The 21,563-nt window shown below is 39.0% G+C and overlaps 1 protein-coding gene across 1 annotated transcript; it reads right to left on the bottom strand.

The window, feature by feature from the left end:
- Positions 1-1,747: 1,747 nt before the first annotated feature.
- On the bottom strand, positions 1,748-21,530 carry LOC140922647 (mitochondrial-processing peptidase subunit beta-like). Its single transcript, XM_073372634.1, has 17 exons — positions 21,407-21,530; positions 21,230-21,289; positions 16,401-16,490; positions 14,914-15,000; positions 13,776-13,905; positions 13,280-13,478; positions 11,221-11,300; positions 9,758-9,867; positions 8,764-8,868; positions 7,945-8,007; positions 6,453-6,523; positions 5,535-5,600; positions 5,073-5,158; positions 4,123-4,153; positions 3,445-3,502; positions 3,073-3,148; positions 1,748-1,981 (listed from the first exon to the last, which is right to left on the bottom strand). Exons 1-17 carry the CDS (start codon positions 21,482-21,484, stop codon positions 1,917-1,919), a joined length of 1,455 nt encoding a protein of 484 aa, XP_073228735.1. The 5' UTR covers positions 21,485-21,530; the 3' UTR covers positions 1,748-1,916.
- Between the last annotated feature and the right edge of the window lie 33 nt (positions 21,531-21,563).

A 21,563-nucleotide genomic window follows, 5' to 3' on the forward strand; every position in this document is an offset into this window, starting at 1 on the left:
GCCCTTTTTTTTGGGGGGGGAGGGGGGGGGCTTATTTATGGAGGGAAATTTGCGCCACAAAATCGGCTAGGCTTTTACTTGGAGGGAAATTTGCGTCTTAAAATCGACTGGGCTAGCTTATAGTTGGAAGGAAATTTATGAGAGTTCATTCTATCATCGCAAAGATAACAGGTAAAAAGCGACGACCATCAGAAGGAGTTTGGGTGTACGGTGGCGGAATAGAACAGCAAGTACTTTGTCTATGGACCGAAGAAACCCAAGACCCCATAGTTTTTAGGCAAACAAAAAAAATATATGTGCATGGGCTACTGTATCGTTTTTGCCTGTATTAGAGGGGAATTTCCAAGTATAAGCCCCCGGGGACTTATATTAGGAGGGGCGATGTAAAGGAGGTTTTTTTTTTGCGTTTCGAGCTTGGGAGGGGCGGCTCATAATATGGAGGGGCTCATGCATGAAGGGCTTATTTTCGGAATTTTAGGTTATTGGTTGTTGCTTGCGAAGACCGTATTTATGACTCCTAGTCGGTGGACATCTTGTGCCCTTTGGGAGATCAGACGCGCTATGTTCGATTTCTTCTGAGAGTATGGACTGATTTGCGCATCATTAACTCCATGTTTTTCCCTTGAAGAACTGAAAAAAAGGCAAGAAGGTTTTTAATTTTGACAAATGTGATTTTAAGAGCAGCTTCCTCCAGGAAAACCAAGCGAAGAAGGTTCGAACCGGTTTTCCAGTAACCATACCGGGCCATGCTTGCTGGGCCCACTAAATAGTGTTTGAACGAATTGTGGTCGTTTCGCCGGAAGTTGTTTCGCTCGGACGCAAAAAGCAAGTCGATTCGCCCAATGACAAACAACTCTCTACAACACGGCTTATAGGAATTGTTTTTTGGTTAAGGTTCTATTGCTGTAAAAAGGACCAGCGATCTCTTAGCGATCTCAATAACAACTTCGGGCGAAACGACCTGCTACCGTTTGAACACTCGGGACCCAAGGACCGCGACTCAGCGGATGAGAATGTTTGCAACAAGTCTTGTGTGGACCCCATCGCACATGCGTGCATCTATTCCAGCACTTTTTTTCTTCTACCTGCAACTGGAACGTGAGAGATCGAGCCTTTGGGGGAAGAACTGTCAGCGCAACAGTACAGCCGATGAAAAACTGTTTATTACGTCCCATGGGGGAGGGGGAGGAGGAGGTGTAAAACTTTCGAAGAGGCATAGCTTTTGGGGGACAATTTTGAAAATCCACAAAATGTGAGGCGGGTCGAAATTTTAAGACACGGGACTGGCACTCCTTGTAAATGTTGTCAAACTATATCGTGATTGAAGCAAATCCACGTTTCCTTCAAGATTGGCATTGGCAGTTCTTTGCCGGCAACAAAATTTTACCCGTACAGAATTATTGCGCCCACTGTACTGGATTGCAAGTGCAAAACCCACGGGGCTACCCCCCATGTATCTTGCTAGTAGCCGCACCCGAGTTCAGACAAAGATGACGGCGATGGTGCAATTTATTGTCTCGCCGTTCCCGTTCTCAAGTGAACGTAAAATTTGGCCATTTCACGTTGTGATTGTGCAGAAACGGCAAAGAAATTTCCAAAAAGCACGATGCACTTGCAGAGTTGTAATTTTGCGCATTAGACCTATTGCTTTTTTGACGTTCCCGTTGCTGCCGCCGTCGTAGTTTCGTCAGGAACAGCCGAGAAAGATCTGAATTACATAACTTAAATACTTATGGCAAACATCAAAGAAGCTACGACCACATATTTTATTAAAAGAATCCTAACAACATTTAACCGTTGCAGAAGTTTTTGCAGATCAACACTTGCATACAGCGCAAACGATAAAAGCGTTCTTTGATTTTTTTACAGAATATTCAGTTGAAACAATGAGAGATAACGGCAGGAGGCTCGCCAGTCTAAAGCCTCAACCAGTACATGCCTCCTCGAATTCTGTTATAATCCGTCAGCTGTTCTATTGGCCCTAAAAGAAATAAATGCACTAATTTCAAACTTACACCAGGACAGCCAAAACTGAACACTGAATATTTCCTTTACATTGGTAACAGTAAGCAGGAGCCTGCGAGTAAGCTCACTATTTTTGGTGCGAACCGAGAGAGAACGCGCGAACAGGCGGCGAGGTCGCCTACCGCCGCCCCACCCCCAACCCCCTTGCATCTCCTTTCGCGTGCTGCTCATGCGTGACTTCTCGCGATTCCCCAGATGGGCAGCTTTCTCGCAGGCTATAACAAGGGCGAATATTTGTATCTTCAAGTAGGTGGTGCCCGCTCATCCAGACCCCAAGAAAAGAGGGAGGCCGGCCTCCAAAATTATTTTTCTTTACTCTTCGGACTTCATTTTGATCTAAAAATAAAGAGGAGGCCCCGCTCCCGGCGTCCCCCGAGGCCCCTCCCCTAGCACATAGATCAACAGTAATGTTGATCCACCTCCCCTGCGCATTCCGTAGGAGGGCGGCCAGGCAGTTTCCAGCCAACAGCTCCCACATGTATTGTCTGGAGCTGGTGCTTGAATAATTGCTTTGCAGTGAAGGGCCTACGATACACTGCGTTGTCCATTTAATCGGCTATTCCAGGCTGATGAGCCCTAATAAGGGCGAAACAGCTGTCTAATATTGCTGGTGCCAGGGTGAAATAGGGGTTAGGTGCTGGCCAGGCAGAGGGTTGGTGTACGTGGTCACTTGCCCTTATTCAGTTTGCCCCTCCCCTAAATTTACCAATGAATGACACTACAAATGGTAACTGAGCAAGTACAGTAGAAGGATTTCGTTCAATATTTTCATTTTGTCTTTTCCAAGAGGTTAACACTTTAGTAGGGAGTAAAAGCAACGACGTTTTTGAGCGACGCGCGTCAACCAGAAGAAGACTTTGAATTCTACGGCCGTGTTTTTGAACAAATTCTAGGGCAAATCGTCTCTGTAAGAGCAAAAACATTTAGCAATACAGATTTGGTAGCGTCAAGGCATATCAACAGAGAAAAAGGATTACTTCCAATTGACGTGCGTCGCTCAAAAACTTCGTTGCTTAAACTCCCTATTATCTAACAAATCGCACTTACCGACTCCAACAACAGCAGGGCAGCGGTCATAGATGTATTTTGTGGCTACGTCTCTGATCATCTTAGCATCAATCATCTACAAAAAATGAAAGGAAATGTATGAGTTGGTCAGCCTAGTCCCGAAGCGTTCTCTCTTGCCCAGTTGACCGCGCGAAGTCTACGAGGGTAGTGACGTCACAGCTCACGGTAGAGTCCAGGATTAACCAAGACGAATTCGCCTGTGGGACTAGGCTCTGAGCTGTTTTCGTACGACAAACTCGGAAAGGAGTGAGCACTAAGCGCGATAACTTTCTGGCAAGCTAGTCGTAAGAATGTGTAGGAGACAAACAAATAATCAAAACAGGAAGTAATTAGATAAAAGTAATATCTCACCTCAATTCTTTTGTCAAGTTCTGGCAAAGGAATACGCCTGTCATATGTCAACATTTGCCTGGTGAAAAAATCGACATAGTCTCGAGTAAGAAAATGAATTAGTTATTCGTCTGTATCAAAAGGGATCTGCGCATTTGATGAAAGTGATTATGATGATCTAATAAAACTGATGAAGACAGGTATTGGCCAGTCGAAATATTGTATACTTCAGCCTTTTTCACGTTGTTTGATCAGTCTTTGCAGTTTATTTTTTTTACTTTAATTCTATTTTCTCTATCTTTTTCGACTGATCACGATCTTGTTTGATCCAACGTTGAGCTACATTGATCGTTCACGGTTTTTGCAGTGGTTTTTCAAGCCTTAGTTTACATGATGATGATGATGATGATGATAACGATGATGATGATGATGATGATGATGATGATGATGATGATGGTGATGATGATAATGATGAGGATGATGATGAGGATGATGATGATGATGATGATGATGATGGTGATGATGATAATGATGAGGATGATGATGATGATGATGATGATGATGATGATGATGATGGTGATGATGATAATGATGAGGATGATGATGATGATGATGATGATGATGATGATAATGATGAGGATAAAGATGATGATGATGTTGATGACGTACAGTGCATCAACAAAGGCTGTAAACAATTACCTTCCAATGTCTTCGCAGATAGGAGTGGATCCTAGAATAAAGGTTAGACGAATTAAGTTAGCATAAAAAAACTAAGCCTTAGAAAACAGCCGACCTTTCCTGACGACACAACTGGTTTCCCACCGTAATAACGTCTGAGGAACGAGCGCAGAAATTCCATACTGATGACGTCACACTACCTAGATCCGTGTAGTGCTTCTGACTGGATGAAAATTTGTTTCACTAGTTTCCCCGTCGCGGGAAAAACAGTGGTAGCGCCGTGAAGTGTCGACTGTTTCTCAGGCTTCAAAAGATAATTATCGTAATATTTAATTTCAGCAGTTTTATGACACTTTACGTATAGGGAACAGGCGTGAATGACAAAAGGCGCAAGAAAAACTTAAACTGCGGGAAGTGTGTGCAAAGGACGAAAAAAACGGAAAGGCGCACCTGGAAACAAATGGGGGGAGGGGGAGGGGAGTTTTACTTGTACCAAAGCACAGGGAAAGTGTAAATGACACAAAGAGTGGGAAAATTTGCAAACGCAGCTGGTACAGAAGAGAAGCGTTCAGATGATGAAAAGCGCGGGAAAACACCACTGTTATTGAAGAGAAGCGTTCAAATGATGAAAAGCGCTGAAAAACACCACTCTTATTGAAAAGAAGCGTTCAAATGACGAAAAGTGCGGGGAAACACCCCTGTCATTGAAGGCAAGCTTTCAAATGATGAAAAGTGCGAGAAAAAACCACTGTTAGTATTGAAGAGAAGTGTTCGAGTGATGAAAAGCGCGGCAAAAGTGAAAAGGACAGTGCCAGGAAAAGCACATCTGGAAAAGCAATATAAATTTGACAAATTCTGGTCTTGTTCCTCATTGGCTCAAATTGTGTGAATTTGTTCTGACGGAGAAGCTCCATACTGCGCAACGATTTAAGCCTTCAGGGACGAAAACCAGCATAAAGGTAACTACATACCATCCAGCTGCATGAGTATGTTTGTTTTCAGCAGATTTTTAGCACGTGCCACCTCGTGATCCGTTACACTGGTGCATATACGCATCCTGAAAAAGAAAAATAACAGCATAAGCCTTTGCAGCCCCAAAATCCTCATACAAATTACCCGAACTGACCTCCTTATTCTTTTTTGAAGAATAAGTTGATAAAATTCGATGAAAGGTCAAATCATTTTGCTGATCATTTTATTTATTTTTATTATTAATATTATTATTTATCCCCTTTCGGAAAAAATCGATGTTGTTCACTCTTGGGAGGAAAGTGTAGAGAAACCCCATCTCTCAATAAGCCCCACATCTCTATTAAGCCCCCCCCACCCGGCCCCGGCAAATGGGCTTGAAATAAATAAGCCCCCCGGGGGGGGCTTAATGGAGGATTCACGGTAAATTGAACAGGACATAAAGCAAGATGTTCAACACTCACCATTCTTTCTGGATGCAGTATATTGTGTTGTCAATGGACATTTTATCAGACACAAAGTAAATTCCCCTAAAATGTAAACACATATGTCAAGTTTTGGTTAAATAAGTAAGCTGTGGAGTAAAACAAACAGAGGGTATTCCTTGGCTTCCCTAAGAAACGACAACGGCGACGAGAACAAGAACGGCGAAGAAGTACTAGCTTTATATTAGCAAAACAACAACTTTCTTTTTCTTTTCCTGAACTTTGATACAATCCTTTAGAATTCAACTCCAAAAATATTTGCAAACATCTGACAAATTAAATGAGATGGAATAAGCGCGATAAAGTTTGAGGCAGCGCGACTTCATTTTTTAAGTGACGTTTTCGAAGCCGCCGCCGTCGTTGTTGCTTGAGGTCCCTATTGTTACTAGGAGGAGAGAAAGAAGCCAGCTGGCATGATTTCAAGGCTCTGCACAAATTGAGTAAGATCTTTGTTGAGCATGCGCTGCATGTTGCTAGGATACAATGTCAAGCTCAGGCCTAATAGCTAGCTAGTTATGACCATCAGTTTTTTGCTTACATTCGAAAGGCAGCTTGACAAAGTGAAAACAAAGTTGACCACACTGTATGTAGTGCAGAAGTCAATAATAACAGCAACAATAATTGATCAACTTAAACTTACAGTGAATACCTATGCTGATCGACAAACACATTAGTACTCGTTATAAAAGCCATGCCTTTGAGCAAGCTTACATGATTAGGGGTTATGGGTGAGGGAAGGGAGAAAACTCTTTTTTTTTTCAACCAGTCATACGACACTTGTTTGATCTCATTTCCATGAGAACCTATCTGGGGTAATTGTGCATATTTACAACCGAAACACAGAATTGCCCCATTTGGCCCCACCACTAAAAATAATATCCAAAGGGGAATACTAACCATAGTCCTGTATCTGTGTAGCAAGTGTTGAATGACATGAAACTGTGAGCCAAGTTATGTTTAATCATGTCCTACAAAAAACAAAAAATAATACTTTAACTTTTAATTTGGTTATTATTCGTGTATTTGTCATTCTCCGCCCCCCCCACCCCCTTTGAATGAGTGGCTGCCCATTGGGGAGGGGTGGGGCTATGAGACAGGTGACATTTCAGACTATTAGACTTTCTAAACCAGATCTACAGGTGTAGAATTGTCTGTACCGCACTTATGGTCAGAGTCTTCACAGACAATATGTCAAGGAATACATACATGGACAAAAAACAACACAGCAAATGAGAGCCAAACAGCTGTCTGAAGGTTTTTCCACTGAAACACTTTGAATACAAATAAAGCGGCACAAAAAGGATTACCAAAAGTTTACTTGTTTGGTCAGTATACATGTATGCCAGTGGCGGATCCAGATCCGAAGGGCCGAAAAAAAATTTTTTTGGAGACTGCGCGCCCCCCCTTTATCTCAGGGTCTGGATGAGCGCCCTCCCCCCCTCCCCCCATCTGAAGGTCTGGATCTTCTACTGAATGCCTTTAACAGTAAACAAATGAACTGCGTTTCGAGGCTGCTGTCATGTTTCTGATACCAATGACTAAACTGAGCTAACAACTGCTTCAGCCATACTAGTTAGAAATTCATACAGAAGTTTGACAAGAATATTTTATGTTTGAGTCTGTCAACTAAATCCTTAAGTGTGACCATTCAAATGAAAGTTACTTAGTATCCAATACTTTCCTGTGGTACTGTTTATTATGCTGAACAAAGTGGTTCTAACTTTTTAGTCTGTGGGTGTAATCCTAAAGTGTGACCATTCAAAAGAAAGCTACTGAGCAGTAGTTTCCTGTGGCACTATTTGTTACACGGTACAAAGTGGTTCTAGGTTTTGGTCTGTTATTGGGACCCCAAATTCAACCATTATAATAAAGAGTTTCAGTGTTATGTTGCAGAGGCTCATTTTCACCAACTAAACAAAATTCAGACTTTTCATACATGTACATAAATTTGGGCCTGGGTTAATATTGCTGTACTTCACATGAGCCAGACTTTAGTAATAGAGTTGACCTCATGTGAAGTGCCCACATATTACCTACAATACTTGTTACATTAGTTGGGACAGTTATGATATTTTCTGCAATCCCAATGTTGGTCTTTGCCAGTTGGCATCACAGAAGACTGAAATTCAACACTGGGAGGGAAGGAACACAACTTTTTGTTGGATTATGGGTGTTGCAAGGGGACTGTCCCAACTCAAATTATGTGCAAGGATTGTGGCTCAGTTCAGCTGACTGTATTTGGATCAATTTTTTGGTTAAAGTTCAGCTGAATTAATTCAGCTATTTGACCCAACAGGTGATGACAGGTTAACCCAAACTGTAATTAATTTTGGTTCATGTCAGAAACAGCATTTGCCCCAGGAAAAACAATTTGTTGTGATTACCCCACCTGTGCGAGTTTGCTGCTGATATTCCTTCCAGCACTGAATGATCTGTCCCAGTTGCCGATCAGCTAAAAATTCAAAATAACACACCAAATTGTACAAATCAATTGGAAAACATTGAAAAGCAAATCAATTATGATATGACAGGATCATTACAAGTAACGTTTATAAAATACAGGTCTGGTGAAACAGAAAGCATTATTGGCCTAAGCTTACAACTGTGTAGGAGTTTGGTTTGCAGATAGTTTAAGTTAAGTGTTTGTTTATTACTATTACGTATTAATTTTACAATGTAATTCACCAAAGGGAGGTAAACAAGTAAGAGCCCATCAACCCCTTCAGCAAAAAAGTAATAATAATGTAATAAACGACAACAAATTTTACTTGCCCTAATTTCTTCCCTAGCCCCATATTTTGTTTCTTCCTTCGTTTTATCTTTTATCCCTTTGAAAATCTTCTATCATCACTAACAATTTACTTATTGGTCAATGTGTCCTACCAGTATCTGGAAGGTTGTGGGTTTGATTCCCACTGGGGGCTCGGTTCTTTTATTTTCTGAGCATTTCTTAGTTGCCCTTAATATCTATTTCTAATTTACCTATTATTATTATTGTTATTACTGATACTTTTGATTAGTGACATATATTATTAACATATTTTTTATGTTACTAAAACTGGTGCTACATTCGTTCTTGTAATTTATTACACTGAATTTGAGGATGCATGCCCACACAGTACAAGCCTTATCTTTGGGCTTTCTCAAAGCCAAAAAAGTACATAAATTATTTTTAAGTGTCTTGTGGGGAAAATTATTAATATCTTACCATGTTAGTGACCATAAGAGCAAAGTAATCTGGATGAGTCCAGCCACAGCCTTCTACAGCAACAGCAACATGAGCCAATGGCATGTCATCATCACGGAAACGGATCTGTCAACAAGAAACACGATTTTATGATCTAAAATGCATAGTGGTAAACAATAATGTTATTATTATTGGACAAAGATGAGCAACATATTTATGGCAACTTGTTGTTAAGTGTTTATTTGCTTATGCTAAAGGAAGAGACAAACAAGTGGTCTGCAATACTGTGACAAATCACTATTATCTCAATGAGCTTAGTTTTTTTCTTACCATTCAACCATTAATTTGTAATCTCCTTCAACCAGTCACCATCATAAACCTAGCACTGTCTACAGCAAAACATCTTTTTTTTTGTTATCTACACATTAACATAACATTGCCCATCTAAGGTAGTAATCAGCATTCTTCCCTGACGTAATCTCCATTTGTTTAAATGATCACGAGATTGAAACTCTAAATGAGAGTAACATAAGTCACTTGAATATACATTGGTACATGTATGTACCGATACTTCCGTTTCCCAGTAATTACATAAGTACAAAAATGCATGGATTTCATCAGACATGGCAAATTTTAGTTGAACATTGGCCGTTTTTATGCTAGAGACAATTTAAGTCATCTAGATGTATTTAACATCTGAACAGAACACAAAAAAGTAGACGACAACACTGTAAAAGACAGAATTTTCTGTAAAAAATACACAACTCTGACTCTTCCCGTTGTGTTAGGGTAGTCCATGCCATCTGAACGACACACTTAAGAGAAGATGTTAATGTTGTCAGACGTTAAATACATCTGTCTTTTTTACCACATTTATACTAGATAATGACTTTAACATCTCTAGCATGAAAACACCCTTTGTCCAATGATCAATTGTCATTTGCAGCTCTGACATGTGCATGTGTCTGTTTGTATTAAAATGGTTTTCCCAATGGCGACAATTTCATTGATTTACCTCACTGCCAGTGTATCTGCAGGGCGTCAGCTTATCTTGTGACTCATATGTCGATCTCAGACCACTAAAATTTTGTTCAGCAAGCTTTACCAAAGCATCATGATCAACACCTGTGAACAATAGTACCATATTTCTTAACTTCTCCCAAAGTCCTTCAGACTAATTACAGAAGGTGGAAAAGGAGAATTTGGGTCTTGATTATTAACTCATAATTAACAATATGGCTATTTGTAACAATTAATTTTCCCAAGTAACAGTTGAGAAAAAATACATGTTAAGTAATGAATGGTTACATTGTAAGGAAGAACGTAATGAAGATAGATATCAATATATGTTGTAAGTTCAGTACTCCAGTTTAAAAGTGCACAGTTAAGTTGCAGCAGACCAATTCAGGTCACGTATGACTAGCCAGGGTTACCTGTTACCCGAAGCTGGCCTCATTTGAGATTTTTGGATGTAAATATGTTTACAGGTACATATGTAAAACACCTTTTTTGTCTCAATTTCATGGCCGTCGAATCCAGGCCCTTTTGTTTGCAGCCAATCGATTCAGAATTACATTCCAAAGGGAAAAGTAAATACTGTATCCTCTAGAACAGTCGACTGTCGATAAAGTGGGCTGTGGAAAACCTGAGGCGGAGAAATCCTGTTTCCTATAGAAAGCCACGTTTTTGCAAGCGAAGAGTATGAAAGCAAGTGAATGTAAAAAGTTCTCATGAATTGAAGAAATATGTTTCTCAGAATATTTGACACAATTCCTGGAACTCTGTGGTAAATAAATTCATTGTTTTGGCCAAATTTGTATTCAGCCAGGCTTTGTTAGATTTATTTAAGCTTAATGATTTAGTTATTAAGAGCTTTTCTTGAACGTGTGACAAGGTTTGCTCTCCCCTTGGTAGTAAAATGTTTGATACAAGGCAGAAGCAAAGATTGAAAATGATTTGATACGCCCACGAAGTGTAACGAACCAGTTTAGTATTGAACTCAATTGGAAATTCACTTGTTCACTTACTTCATCACTCACGTGCTCTAAACCTTATCATGGACAGGTTTGAGACAAATAATATGCTGATTTATTCTCACAGACTTTTATACAATTGTAGCTTGATAAACACACTTTTTTTCACCTTTGTGTAGTGTCGCCTTACATGCACACCTATTTGACACCGTTAATGGCAAATATCAAAAATCAAAAGAAATTGTAGCTGATTCAAACTATTTGAAATGTCATGCTTTACTCGCAGCACTTCACTTTCCACTGGAAACTGCTAGTTATACAAGGATTATTATCCTCAAAATAATGAAACTCAAATCTCAAAAAGTTCCCCTGTCTGGTTGTGTAGAAGAGTTGGAATAAATTGCTGTGCAAGTATGCAATGGATTTGTTAAGTTATGTGTAAAGATCTCATTAAGACAGTCTAAAACTACTACTGGCATCAGAGAAAGCAGAATGCATGAAATACCTCCGGCAGCTGCCAGTACCATTCTTGGGGCACTGTAGTGTTTGTTGATGTATTCAACAAGATCATCACGAGTTATGGTCCTACAAAGTAAAATTGAAACCAACAGGTTATATACACAGCTTGAAAAAAGTCCTGGGCCCAGTTGTTCAAATGGTGGATAACTCTGTCCACTGGGTAAATCTCTATCCATTCAATAATACAATTGGTTTCTCTTGCAGCATTCCAGAAAAGAGATGGGTCTCGGGTCAATGACACGACAAAGAAGGCTTCCTGACCCGACAGATGACATAATATTAAGTTAATACTGTATTTATTCGATTAACCGCCCTGAGCACTTATTAAATTTTTGGACCTTGAGAGTGGGCACTTATTTGAGGTGGGCGCTTATTAAATTTTCACTATTTTCAGCACGTTAAGTATGTTTATTTTGCAACAAAACAAAAAATGGTAATGACAAAAGGCGAAGACGTAACAAAGCAAGGTTTCTGTAAAATACTCCGAAGAAAACTACGTCTTCGGGGAAGTCTCTTATTCATTTTTTGGGGGGTAGGAGGGGGTTTGAGGGTTGGGTGGGGGTGGGCGCTTATTAACTTTTTCTGCTGTTAGGATGGGCACTTATTCGAGGTGGGCGCTTATTCGAGGTTGGGCGCTTATTCGAATAAATACAGTAAGTTAAATACATCAAAAGAAATTAGCATGTGGTCTTGGTGACCCCTCAGATGGTCTACATGACCCCCTATTTGAAAGAATTAACTGGAACGCTGCCCTTGAGCAATACTTATCCATTGAATAGCGATTTATCACATGGATAGAGCTATCCAGCGTTTAAACAACTGGGACCTGTCCAGTAGTCTAGAAAAAGCAGATTTTCTTGCTGAGGAAGTAACATTTAAAGCTTACTTGCCCAATGGGCAAGAATTTAGCCAAGCCATCCTCTAATAAAGAGAGCTGCTTGCCCAATGGACAAGCTGCCAGGAATACAAGATTTTTTGGAGACCTTTATTTTACTTAAATGAAATGGTTGCTTTCCTTGTTATTTTTGTACTACAAAATGCTGCTGATACAGGTAACCTGCTCAGAGATCAGGGTGCAAAGAAAGTCAGTTTTACAGCCTGCCATTGGGGCAAGCTGTAGCTAGCATGTACTAGCCCACAAGTCATTTCAACTAGCCCGAACACTTTTTTTGATTAGCAGGATTGATTACAATCCTTCTGTAATTTGAATTTCCCCTCAAAGCAGCATTTGCCTGTCGGGCAAGTTAAGAACAAAAATCACTAGCCCGACAGCAAAATCCACTAGCCCCGGGCTATCGGACACGACTTTCTTTGCGTGCTGGAGATGAAAACTGGATAGTGTTCTCTACAGCACCAAAAGTTCAAAATGTAACAAAAATCCAAAATTACATTTTGTAATCAAAAGCGACATTGAAATTTTGCAATTTGAGATTATTTTGTTTTTGATTGTTTTGTTTTTGAAGCTCTTAGGAGTTCTTAAGAACTCATTTAAATGTGTCCAAGTGTCCTAGATAAAATTGGAACTTGGAAGTGTTGGTTTTTGAGGATAGGGGAAAACTGGAGCACAAATAGAAAAAAACTCCCAGAGCAAGGGCGAGAACCAGCAACAAACGCAACCCACACATATGGTCTTAAACCAGGTCTTAAACCCAAGCCACTTTGGTGGGAGACAAGTTTTTCTCACCACTGTGCCACCCTAGCCTGAGAAAAAAGCCAACATTTTGCTTCCACCATTGGTTTCCCTGTGAAATGATGTCTGAGAAATGGGCACAGAAATTACATACTGATGATTCATCACTACCCAGATCTGGGTAGAACTCCTGATTGGTTGAAGCAAATTGTTCTCAGCCAGTCAGAAGCACTATCCAGATCTGGGTAGTGACACATCATCAGTATGGAATTTCTGCATCTCAGATGTCATTTCGCAGAGAAGCCAGTGGTGGCGTTGGGAAATTTCAGCTGTTTTCTCAGGCTACGCAACCCTTGATCACCCTGAAAAAGTAATCAGTCCACTGGAAATAAAAATCATAAAAAATTGCACTTACTTGACATTGTGGGTAGGACCAAGAATGGTTCTACCGAGCGGGGTCCCCTGGTATGCTGTGGCATGAAGATGATCAAACACAACTTCCTCTAGCTGCGTATCAACTTCTTGCATTTCACGAAGGATCACACCCCGCTCTCGTTCAATCTCAGCCTCACCAAGAGTTGAGTTCTGAATGATGTCTGCTAGGATGTCAACAGCTGTAATATTCCACAACATTAATTTAATTAATTACACTGCATTGCATGTAGCATCTGTAGCATGTAGCACCAAGGCTCTAAGAACTGAAGGCATGCATTGAAAAGGTCCTTGTGAACAGAAGGTCACTTTTCCCTTTTTTTTTCAAGTACACATATATATGTTATTGGCATTAAAATTACCACTCAAGAAGAAAAATAGCAAATAAAAGCCTTGCATGCCCACATGCATGGAGACAAGGGCACAATCTGGCATGAAAATGTTCTTCAAAAAACTTGCAGCCTCTTGAAACTTTTTACCTTTTGGAATGTCCTTGCTGAAGACCTTGGCATAGTAAACAGTCTGTTCACGTGACGTGTAGGCATTCAGATGAGCTCCCATGTTTTCTACTTCCAATTCAAGATCTGTTTGTGAACGATTCTTTGTACCCTGAAATAAAATTCTCATTGATAAAAAAATTGCCTTGGCTATAAGGTACAAGGTAGTTTGTGGTAACGTAAAAAACTAGACAGTTTTGTTGCAAGTTTCAAACTCTGGAAACTACTCCTTCTTGTCTACTGTTTATTACTGCATGCCTTGCTTTGCATCCACAAGAGGAAAAGATGAGTTGTTCTTGAAGTGGTGTAATCTCTTCAGTCACTAAGTTTATTTTAGTTTTTTTGTGGGTGCAATTTGAAGACCTTAACCTCCTTGTGTCCGGTAAGATCATAAAAAGGACTTGACCAATATCTACCTATCTTGAAAAAATAAGCTTAGTGGTCAATGTCATAGATTATCATAATGGTTGAATTCTCAAGTGGGCAAGATGAAATGAATCCTGAGTTCTGATTGGCTACGCAAGCGAGCAAGATGGGCCCATCTTGCCCGCTCAGGATTTCCCACATCAGTTCTGTAGGGAAAAGTTCTCTTCTGTAGCCATATAATAAATCCTTTATTGACCACACTTGTTCCAGCGTGCAAAGAAAGTAGTGTCAAGAGCCCAGGGCTAGCGGATTTTGCTATCGGGCTAGTGAATTCTGTTTTTAACTTGCCCCATGGATAAGTGATGTTTTTTGAGGAATTCGAATAAGAGAAGAACTGTGAAATCAATTCTGCTAGTCAAAACGTTTTTGGGGCTAGTTGAAATGGCTTCTGGGTTAGTAAATGCTAGCGTCAGCTTACCCAAATGGGAAGCTGTAAAAATGATTTTCTTTGCACCCTGTTATACCCTCAAAATGGCTGGATATTGGCCTCCTTCTTTTTTTGCAGTGTTATTGACCTCAATTTCATCTTGGTCTATAAAAACACAAAAAAGGAACTTGGCCAAAATTCATTATTTGACATCATGCTCGATCAATAACGCATTATTGTTTACCAAGGCAAGTATTCATTCCCCCATAAGCCTACACAAAGGAAACTTTACTTTAACTTAATAATGTACCAAACAGCCAATAATACCTTGAATGCCATATGCTCAAGGAAATGAGCAACTCCATTATTCTTCTCTGTTTCAAATCGGCTACCAGCATCAATCCAAAGACCAACCTGCCGTTGTATAACAATGACTTTTAAGAGACATCACAGAACTACTATAATTACAGAGTAGTTTCATGCTGTTGTGGTTACCCGGTCAAGTAGTGTTGGGAATCAACTGAGATTTTCATAATCAATTATCTGAAATAATCTGATTGGTCTACCCACTACCCAATGAACCATCGATTACAATCAGAAAATCTCTTTATACAGTGTATGAATTCCATCTATTTTTCACCTTTGCGCAAGTTAAAGTACATGAAATACAAGCTTTTTTAGTCTTTTGACTAAGGACCACTGAGCTCAGCATTTTTCCTGTGCTTTTGGGTAATCAAATTCTCTTTCTTCTTTAATTATGAGATTATTATTTTAAAAGACAACACACAAGTTTCCAATTAATACAAAATGTATGCTTATTTGCCAAGAACAAATTTTATTTTTTCTGCAATAATCAATAAAAATTAAACATTTTCCATGATATTGGTCATCCCATCACTTAAAGATTTTGATCAAAGACCGATCATAATCGATGATCAGCACACCACTAAATTGCCAAGAATTGACAAATCTAATCAAATGAAATAGCCTGCGTAGCAGGCGCTAGGAAATAAATGGGCGCAAAGAAAAAACGCGCGCGAGGGAGACACGCGTGTCTCCCTCGCGCGCGTTTTTTATTTCCTAGCGCCTGCTACGCAGGCTACAAATGAAATAACATTCTTTCCAAAGGCAAGTGGCAACACCCTTAGCTGCTTTAACCATTTAAATGTGAGTCCCAACATCCACATACAACTTCTCCAGAGTGATCTCCATACTTTTCCTTAAAGAGTTGGTTGGGAGGATTTGGTAAAAGAGAATCAAAGCACTTTCCCACTTGTGATCATTTCATTAATTCTCTCTCTCTCTCTTGATTATCTATTGACATCGTTAGCAGAAAATTGATGTCAAGACAAGACAAGACAAGACATTTATTATCGTAACATTACAAGTACAATTGTTTGGCACGCAGTTAGCAAGAAAACGCTAGTCGAGGTGTGCCAAATTAATTCTGTTACAAATCAGATATTATATTATAATATGTAAAAAGCAAAGAAAAAGAAAAGAAGAAATATGTGTAATGAATTCAAAAGCAAGAAAGACATCGGTTTCTTCCTCTTTGCTTTAGGTTTTAGTAATAGAAATTTAACAGAATTTACACCGAACTAGAGCTCAAAAATAGCTTGACCTACTCGCTCAAAGGCCATGCGCATGCGCGACCTACTCGCTCGAAGGCCATGTGATGTTAGTCACTCTTGGTACTTAACGGGCGAAGCTGTAGAAATAGGTGGGGCACCCACTTGCCCAAATACACCACACCATTACATTTTCAACTTAAAGACAAATTAACTGGTACAATATACTCTGCCAATACCTACCGTTGCTGTAGACAGTCCAGAATCTTCACTAGCAACTCTCATTCCATTAGGAAGAACTGTGACTTTAGTCTCAGGAACATTGTACAAAGACTGTAAAGGCAGCAACAAATTATGGTTTGAATCCAAATAACTATCAATGTTCTCCAGAAAATTCAACAAAGAATAAGAAAATAGTTCCATAAAACTGTACATAAGGCAGTAATAGATTAGATAGAAAACTTCTTGCCTGTGGGGGTATGGAAAGGGTGAATCACCTCCCTCCAGGGCAGAGGTCTTGGGTCCTCCCTGGGGAAAAAGTCTAATTTGGGAGACCTGAATTTCAGTGAATTTTCTTGAGAGAACAGGGAAAGATTTTTTATCTGTGAGGATGGTACACCAGATGATCATTATTTCTCTACTTGCTTATGAGAGATTTAAATAGACAGACACTCTTACTACCAGTACAACTATAACTCTTGAAGCTATATTTTTGAGTGAAGGATTTTTGTTTGATCATTCTGTGGCCATAAAGTGAAGGGAGTAGATATAAATGCAAATTTTGCATTTAAGTATGTCTACAGATAGACGACAAACTTTCGCAATTAATTATCTCAGTGAAAAGTAAAATTAGTAAAAAAATACTATGCATATATATATATACTGATACAAATCTCGCAGTTAACCATTTGTCATTAACTGCGAAATTTCTCTCTGTTTATAGTAAGAAACACAAATCTCGCAGTTAACCATTTGTTATTAACTGCGAAATTTCTCTCTGTTTATAGTAAGAGACACAAATCTTGCAGCTAACCATTTTTCATCAACTGCGAAATTTGTCTCTGTTTATATGAAGGAACAGAAATCTCTCTCGCAGTTAATCATTTCCGTTAACTGCAAAATTTCTCTCTGTTAATATTAAGAAACACAAATCTCGCAGTTAACCATTTTTCAGGTAACTGCGAATTTATTCTCGGTTTATATAAAGGAATACAAATCTCGCACTTGACCCTCGGCATTTTCCCTTAACTGCAAAATTTCTCTCGATTTATAATAAGGAATGCAAATCTTGCACTTAACCATTTTTGTTAACTGCGAAATATCTCTCTGTTTCCGTGAAGAAACACAAATCTCGTAGTTAACCATTTTTCATTAACTGCGAAATGTCTCTGTTTATCTGAAGGAACACAAATCTCACAGGTAACCATTTTTGTTAACTGCGAAATGTCTCTCTGTTTATGCGAAGAAACACAAATCTTGTAGTTAACCATTTTTCATTAACTGCGAAATGTCTCTGTTTTATATGAAGGAACAGAAATCTCACAGGTAGCCATTTTTGTTAACTGCGAAATGTCTCTCTGTTTATGCGAAGAAACACAAATCTCGTAGTTAACCATTTTTCATTAACTGCGAAATGTCTCTGTTTATATCAAGGAACAGAACTCTCGCAGGTAACCATTTTCTGGGTTGCTATAGCTGACAAAGACCGATATAAAGACCGGCGAATACCGTCTTGGGTGAATCGATCCGTGTAAACTTCATGTCCTGTCAAAACCAAACCACAGTCATTCGAAAATATTGCGTACATTTTTAAAGCAATGCAATTGCTAAAAATTCATCACGCAAAACAAAATGGTTCACGAATCACGTTTCGAATCTGTTGATGTCACCCTTCATTCACCTATGTCACGTTGAAATAAAAAATTTGTTCACGACGTGCACATGTCGGTTCAATTTCCTCCGTCTTCTCGAGTCTGGTCTTTCGAGCCTAGTGGGAAACAATTTTAATGACAAAAATTTAAAATCGTGATTTTAATCACTAACAAAAAACCTTTTAAATCATGATTCACCAGAAATAAATCGCCTAATCATGCTTCACGTAACTAAAAAGTGTTGGAGACCCTTTACACTGACAAAAGACAAACTTGAGAGGGAGATGTCCGAAATTCCAGGTGAGCCAAAGCATTCCTGAAAATGGCTGGGCCTTTTCTGACTTCTTTACCACAAAAAAATCCTTTGTAAGTTGAAACAAATGAATTCTTGAACTGGGGACAACAATTTTCACCAGCCATTGTCTGGCAATTATCAACAGCAACATCGGCGGGGCCGCTTCATTTTTTCATTAGATTCTTAAAGAGATCGGTAGTGTGTCATAATGGGTCCCATTATGGCTCTTGTAGATATTTAATTTACTACTGGTTTACTATCAGATTCCCTGTTTGAAGTCTACTTATACGTACGTAAGTTTAACCATTGAACTAACTTGATTTGGAAAGCAAAAAGAGGAAAAACTCGAGGTTCATAAATTGCTTAGCGCGTGTGCTTGCCTTATATAAGTCCTATTGAGCTGGTAAGAACAAAATCTTTATTTACGCACGCCCGAAGAAAGATTTTCTTCATGAAGACGTGTTCAGCTGCGTTTTTCGTCTCTTTTCCTAAGTACTAAGTACCCATAAATCGATGGCCATGATATTGAAGCTTTCTAGCATTTTTGCATTTTGGAGTTGAGCTTGTTGCCACTCATCCAACAGCAAAAACGGGAAAAATATTTCGCAAATAACAGAGCCTGAAAGACTGACATTCCAACTGACATTCAGCTGAAAAGAGACCACAAATTGGTCTGAGTCGGGAAATATCTAATTTGTGTAAAGTGTCCTCCCTATGAAGTACAGTCTGCCTTCCTGTCTCACTCTCGGCTATAAACCACACCGGGGGGGGGGAGGGGGGTACTCCCATACATTACCTATACGGGTATGTGCCACCCAACGGGGTCGTGATTTTGAAGCTCCTGATTTAGAACGGGGTATCCATTTCAGAGGCATTTTCTAGAACGGGGTATAAAAAATTGCGGATCACGACTTTACTTCTGCTTAAAATTGTGGCTGATTATGAAGAGGCATTTATTTGATATATAAGTCGAACAAATAAAGAATAATCTTTTAAAAAAACAGGGCTATTTCAGTTTACAGCTTTCTAGAACGGAGTATAAAAAATTGGCCCATTTCTAGAACAGCTAGGGTATCAGTTTTGGGGCGAATTCTAGAACGGGGTATCAATTTTAGGGGAAATTTTTTTCGAACGGGGTGCCAATTTGGAGTCCCGGGCGGCACATACCCACCCAAAAAATACCCAAGTACCCCCCCCCCCCCCCCCCCCCGGGAAACCACACGACAAACTAGATTGCTTCTAGGATTGTTCGTCTAATGTATTTATAGAATTTTCTTTTTTCTCTTGTACCTGCCTCGAATAGCCTTCGCTATTAAAATTGCGGGCACAAGCTTTGTAAGGTATATTAAATTTAAAATAAACTTGCTAAGGAAAAACTGGTTAAGTGCGAGATTTGAGTCTTTTACTATAAACAGACAGAAATTTCGCAATTAAGGAAAAATAGTTAAGTGCGAGATCAGTGTTTTTTACTATGAACAGAGAGAAATTTCGCAGTTAACGAAAAATAGTTAAGTGCGAGATTTGTGTTTCTTACTATTAACAGAGAGAAATTTCGCAGTTAAGGAAAAATTGTTTAGTGCGAGATTTGTGTTCTTTCATGTAAACAGAGAGAAATTTCGCAGTTAACGAAAAATGATTAACTGCGAGATTTGAGTCTCTTTACTATAAACAGACAAAAATTTCGCAGTTAAGGAAAAATTGTTTAGTGCAAGATTTGTGTTCTTTCATGTAAACAGAGAAATTTTGCAGTTAAGGAAAAATGGTTAACTGCGAGATTTGAGTCCTTTACTATAAACAGACAGAAATTTCGCAGTCAAGGAAAAATTGTTTAGTGCGAGATTTGTGTTCTTTCATGTAAACAGAGAGAAATTTCGCAGTTAACGAAAAATAGTTAAGTGCGAGATTTGTGTTCTTTCATGTTAACAGAGAAATTTCGCAGTTAAGGAAAAATTGTTTAGTGCGAGATTTGTGTTCTTTCATGTAAACAGAGCGAAATTTCGCAGTTAACGAAAAATAGTTAAGTGCGAGATTTGTGTTCTTTCATGTTAACAGAGAAATTTCCCAGTTTAGGAAAAATGGTTAACTGCGAGATTTTATTCTTTTACTATAAACAGCCAGAAATTTCGCACTCAAGGAAAAATAGTTAAGTGCGAGATTTGAGTCTTTTACTATGAACAGACAGAAATTTCGCAGTTAATAGTTAAGTGCGAGATTTGTATCAATGTAATTAATATGTATTTAGAGTAAAACCTCGCGATTAACAAATTGCAAAATTTTGCTTCGTATATATGAGTGAGTAAAAAGCTCGCAATTAATTAACTGCGAAGTTTCACTCTGTATATATACAGAGTCTTTTATTTGCGAATTTTTGTTTGTGTCTGTACAAAGATACTTAAATGCAAAATTTGCATTTATCAAATCACCGTAAAGTGAAATACACTGCTCAAAATACTAAAACGTCTTATCTTTTGCAGGTTTTGTACCTCACCAAGGTTATTTACATTCACCTACTTTGCAGTTCCAGAAAAGACCTGGCGGAAAATCAGTGTTACGATAGGCCACTAAACAGTTATGGATGGAAGCGAGGCTGATGGTTGCCTTGTTTTGATACAAACCTTATTGCTTTATTTTGTAAATCTAGTTTATGCTAACTAGAATTTTTCAAGGACAATTTCCATAACAAAGCAAAGGAGATTTGTTTCAAAACAAGGTCACCGTCAGCCTCGCATTGACTCGAATTCTAGGGTACTAAGTCCACAACTGTAAAATGGTCTATTAAGCATAAATTTATATAATCAAGTCAATTTCATCATCCCACAATTACTAGTTTGATTGCCAGCTCGGTATAATCTGAGATCTTAAACACAATTATAGCAATTTTTTTTAAGAACAAGGAAGACGTTTACCTGTTCATATGAAAGAGCAGTTGACCCAAACCGTTTGCAGGCCAATACGCCGGCTTTACCCTGGATGATCATGACATAAGATCGATCAATGTTATTTAGAATCGTCAAAAGACATTAAGAGTTCACAGGAAACACACAAAAAGGATGACAGATAATAAGTGAATAAAAAAGACATACCTTTGGAGTTAACGAAAAAAGGTTTGTTAATCTACCGGCATTTTTCACGCCAAGACGAAAGGCGAAAGGAGACGCCATGTTGAAACGCCAGGAAAGTGCGTGTTCAGTGGGGGGAATGGGCCGAATAAAATCAGGCATGCATTATAAAGAAATAGCG

Source organism: Porites lutea, chromosome 13 (genome assembly GCF_958299795.1).
Source record: "Porites lutea chromosome 13, jaPorLute2.1, whole genome shotgun sequence".
NCBI lineage: Eukaryota > Metazoa > Cnidaria > Anthozoa > Scleractinia > Poritidae > Porites > Porites lutea.

Excerpts from the sequence above, each read along its gene's own strand:
- LOC140922647 (XM_073372634.1), bottom strand. The coding sequence starts at position 21,484 with ATGGCGTCTCCTTTCGCCTTTCGTCTTGGCGTGAAAAATGCCGGTAGA. Across the intron at positions 16,491-21,229 it reads CTGCTCTTTCATATGAACAG|TCTTTGTACAATGTTCCTGA; the intron begins GTAAACGTCTTC and ends CTGCCTTTACAG. Across the intron at positions 13,906-14,913 it reads TTGAGCATATGGCATTCAAG|GGTACAAAGAATCGTTCACA; the intron begins GTATTATTGGCT and ends ATTTTATTTCAG.